General features: G+C 33.4%; 1 protein-coding gene across 2 annotated transcripts; it reads right to left on the reverse strand.

Moving 5' to 3' along the window:
* Nucleotides 1–307: 307 nt before the first annotated feature.
* On the reverse strand, nucleotides 308–1,569 carry LOC110112946 (EPIDERMAL PATTERNING FACTOR-like protein 5). Of its 2 annotated transcripts, XM_020845348.2 has the most exons (4): nucleotides 1,422–1,569; nucleotides 1,074–1,356; nucleotides 871–908; nucleotides 308–736 (listed from the first exon to the last, which is right to left on the reverse strand). In XM_020845348.2, exons 2-4 carry the CDS (start codon nucleotides 1,204–1,206, stop codon nucleotides 542–544), a joined length of 366 nt encoding a protein of 121 aa, XP_020701007.1. In that variant the 5' UTR covers nucleotides 1,207–1,356; nucleotides 1,422–1,569; the 3' UTR covers nucleotides 308–541. The 2 variants fall into 2 exon arrangements, with proteins under 2 accessions (XP_020701007.1, XP_020701005.1); XM_020845346.2 differs by having other exon boundaries at nucleotides 1,074–1,569.
* Between the last annotated feature and the right edge of the window lie 1,413 nt (nucleotides 1,570–2,982).

The following is a 2,982-nucleotide window of genomic DNA, read 5'->3' on the forward strand; positions in this document are numbered from 1 at the left end:
GCGCTATTAATAGTCAAATTCTGGTTTAAATCTAATAAAAAAAGACCATTTCTAATACTTTATAACTAAGCGTTTTTAACTCTACCTCAATTTTTCTAAACATAGGCCAAAAAAATTATTTTCAATATCTATAAATTACTTAAAAGACAAATTGAGAATCTTAAGTTATTAATTACTTAATATCTTCATTGTTAGTTCATATAAAAGTTTTATATATATTATTTGCACCAAAAAATATTATTTATGAGATTGAAATAAAAAATAGATACTTTTTTTTGTGGGGGGAGGGGTTGAAAGGGGAAGGAACATAGGCAATGACATAATGATGACTCAATTATGAATATAATAAAAAAGAAAAGCATTTCTACAATTTCTTAATCTCTACAAGAAGGCTAACACTCTTATCTTGCCTTCTCTTTATACATGCATGCATGTGGATCCAATCATCACTCATACATGCATGCCACTACCAACTGGTATATTCATGGTGATGATGAAGATGAAGATAACGATGATGATGATGATGATGTTGATGATGTGATTAAGGCATAAAGAGCTTATTGCCACACTTGCATCGCCATGCCTCAGGGTAGTATTCAGCGATCACGGGGGTGCCCGGGGGCACGGGCACGTGGACAGGGTAGCACGGGCTGCAGTCACCGCACTTTAACGTGCACCGCGGAGGATAAGACCCCGGCCCGCCTCCTGGCCCGCCCATTTCCCTCATCTCTTCCGCCTGCATACGCCATATACAGCTCACGTTAGCATCTCAACCTTACTTCTCACTAAATTGCGCAATAGGCCTGCGCCGCCGCCGGACAATGTTACGGTTTCTTAAAGTGGAAGAGAAGAGAACGGATAAATTGTTACCTGGATAAAGGTTGCCGTTCTTGAATTTTTTCCTCTGTCTGCAAATAAAATAGATTAAAATGCCAAAAAGGAGGCACTACGGAGTAAAAAATGCCGATTTTTTTTAAAAAAGATTCCTATTGGAGTTTGAAGAAATAATGGTTGTTTATGAAAGAAAATATGAAGGATCGATGAATTTTAGATAAAAATCTAATCTTGCTCACCTGACGTAGAATCTCCATTAGAGTACCTAGAGTACAGAGCAGAAATGGAGAAGAAACAGAGATATGTGCAGAACAGCAGACTGGTCATTGCTAATGATCTGCCTCTCCTTCTTCCTCTTCTGATGAGTTCCATCTTTGCTGGTAAAAGATCTTGATATAGTTGACAAGAAGAAGAAGAAGAAGACAGAGGAGAAGATGAAGATGTGATAGGAGCAGAAGTTGTAGATCTCAAGCTGTGTTTTTGATGTCTGTCAGAGCTTGAGGAGCTTCAGAATCCAGATCTCTGTGAGAGAACATTGCGAATGAGAAATCAAAAGGAGCTTATATATTTTGAAAAAGATTTCAGACCTCTGAATCTCTTTCTCTCTTTCTCCCTCAAAGTATCTTTACGCCTAACCCTCTTACTTGGCATCTGCGATAAGCTGGAAAGGAAATCTCCTGCGAAATGGGTTCTATAAAACTCACATGTTAGCTAATCGAAGAACTTTACCTCTCTGTCTTCTTCTGAAAGGGAAAGAATAATGACTTACAGTTTGCAGTCCAACTCAAATTGGGGAAATTTGGAAGGTAAGAAAACGATAGTGTTATAAGGTTTTTTTATTTTTGGAATATTTAGACTAATCAAGGGAAAATTATATATATACAAGAGTATCAATTTTTTAATAACATTAGTGCTATAAGTTTAGAGAATACTATTCATATTTTTTTTTAGATGTGAGAGAATTTGGATGAGCATTGATGTGAAGCTTTTGGCATCAGGAAATATTATTTAAAGAGAAATTATTCGGTGAGCTTTTTTAATCTAAAATTTAATTTGCATTTATTATATTAATAATATATTTATATTATTGTCTAATTCAAATAAAAAATAGGTAAAATGTTAAAAAATTGTGAATTGTAAATAAAAATAATATTTTTATAAAAATAACTAAATCTTAATATATAATATATATATATATATATATACAAGCAAGGCTTTTGAACATGACCAGAAAATGAACATAAAAAGGAGTTGTTAGTGGTTCAAAGGTTAGACCGGGATCGAACCATATTGATATAATAAATACTTATTATATTTAAATATTATAATGACACAACTATTTGTAATATATAACAAAATGTGAACATAATCATAATATGTAGCATTAAAAAAATATAACAAATAAATTTGATAAATTTAAAATTAAATATATTATTATTATGCATTTTTTTAAAAAAAAAAAAGACTAAGAATGAAAAAAACACAATATCTTCTCAATCTTCAGATACTATAATGCATAAAAAAGTCACTTAAAATAAACAGTAATGCAGAATCAAAGAACACGTGTGAATGCGAGGAGAACGGAGTTAGGAGTGAGGGCCAAGGAGAAGAGTGATGACTCACAGCAGTGGGGTTGGAGAGGATAGTCGAGCACTCTTCTTCTTCGTCATCCTTGTTGTTTTTGTTTCACGGAACAGACGACGGAGCGGTGAATAGAAAGAGCATAGAAAGTGTTTTTTTTTTCGTATGAGTATAAGCTTTACCTTAGTTAATTATAGGCCATCGGATTTAGTCTAAACGCTCAAATAATTTTTCAAATGAACTCACGGTTATTCAAAAACCAGGATAGTTTAGGCAATTTGCAAACCGAACTGCGGTTTGAACTGTTCGATAGATGTTTATAGAGAACCAATTTTATAGTAAATTATAACGTCGGATGGGCGCCGGCCAGGTTAACCGCTTGAATCAGCCGAACAATCCCATTTTTAAAGTCTTGCTTAGAAGTCAATTCTTTTTATGCTCGAAGTATAATAGAACAAGTATTTAATGGGAGATAGTGAAGCCCAAAAATTTGACAAAAAAAAAAAAGAGGATTAGAGACAAATATGGAGAGCACTAAATTCATATTATTAAAATTGAATAATCTAT

This window comes from Dendrobium catenatum, unplaced genomic scaffold, assembly GCF_001605985.2.
Source record: "Dendrobium catenatum unplaced genomic scaffold, ASM160598v2 original_scaffold_61322, whole genome shotgun sequence".
Taxonomy (NCBI): Eukaryota; Viridiplantae; Streptophyta; class Magnoliopsida; order Asparagales; family Orchidaceae; genus Dendrobium; species Dendrobium catenatum.

What these genes read in the sequence shown, in the direction of transcription:
- LOC110112946 (XM_020845348.2), bottom strand. Translation starts at nt 1,206, where the DNA reads ATGGAACTCATCAGAAGAGGAAGAAGGAGAGGCAGATCATTAGCAATG. An exon ending in TAATGGAGATTCTACGTCAG is followed by an intron (nt 909 to 1,073) that starts GTGAGCAAGATT and finishes TTTTATTTGCAG; the next exon opens with ACAGAGGAAAAAATTCAAGA. An exon ending in GAACGGCAACCTTTATCCAG is followed by an intron (nt 737 to 870) that starts GTAACAATTTAT and finishes TGGCGTATGCAG; the next exon opens with GCGGAAGAGATGAGGGAAAT.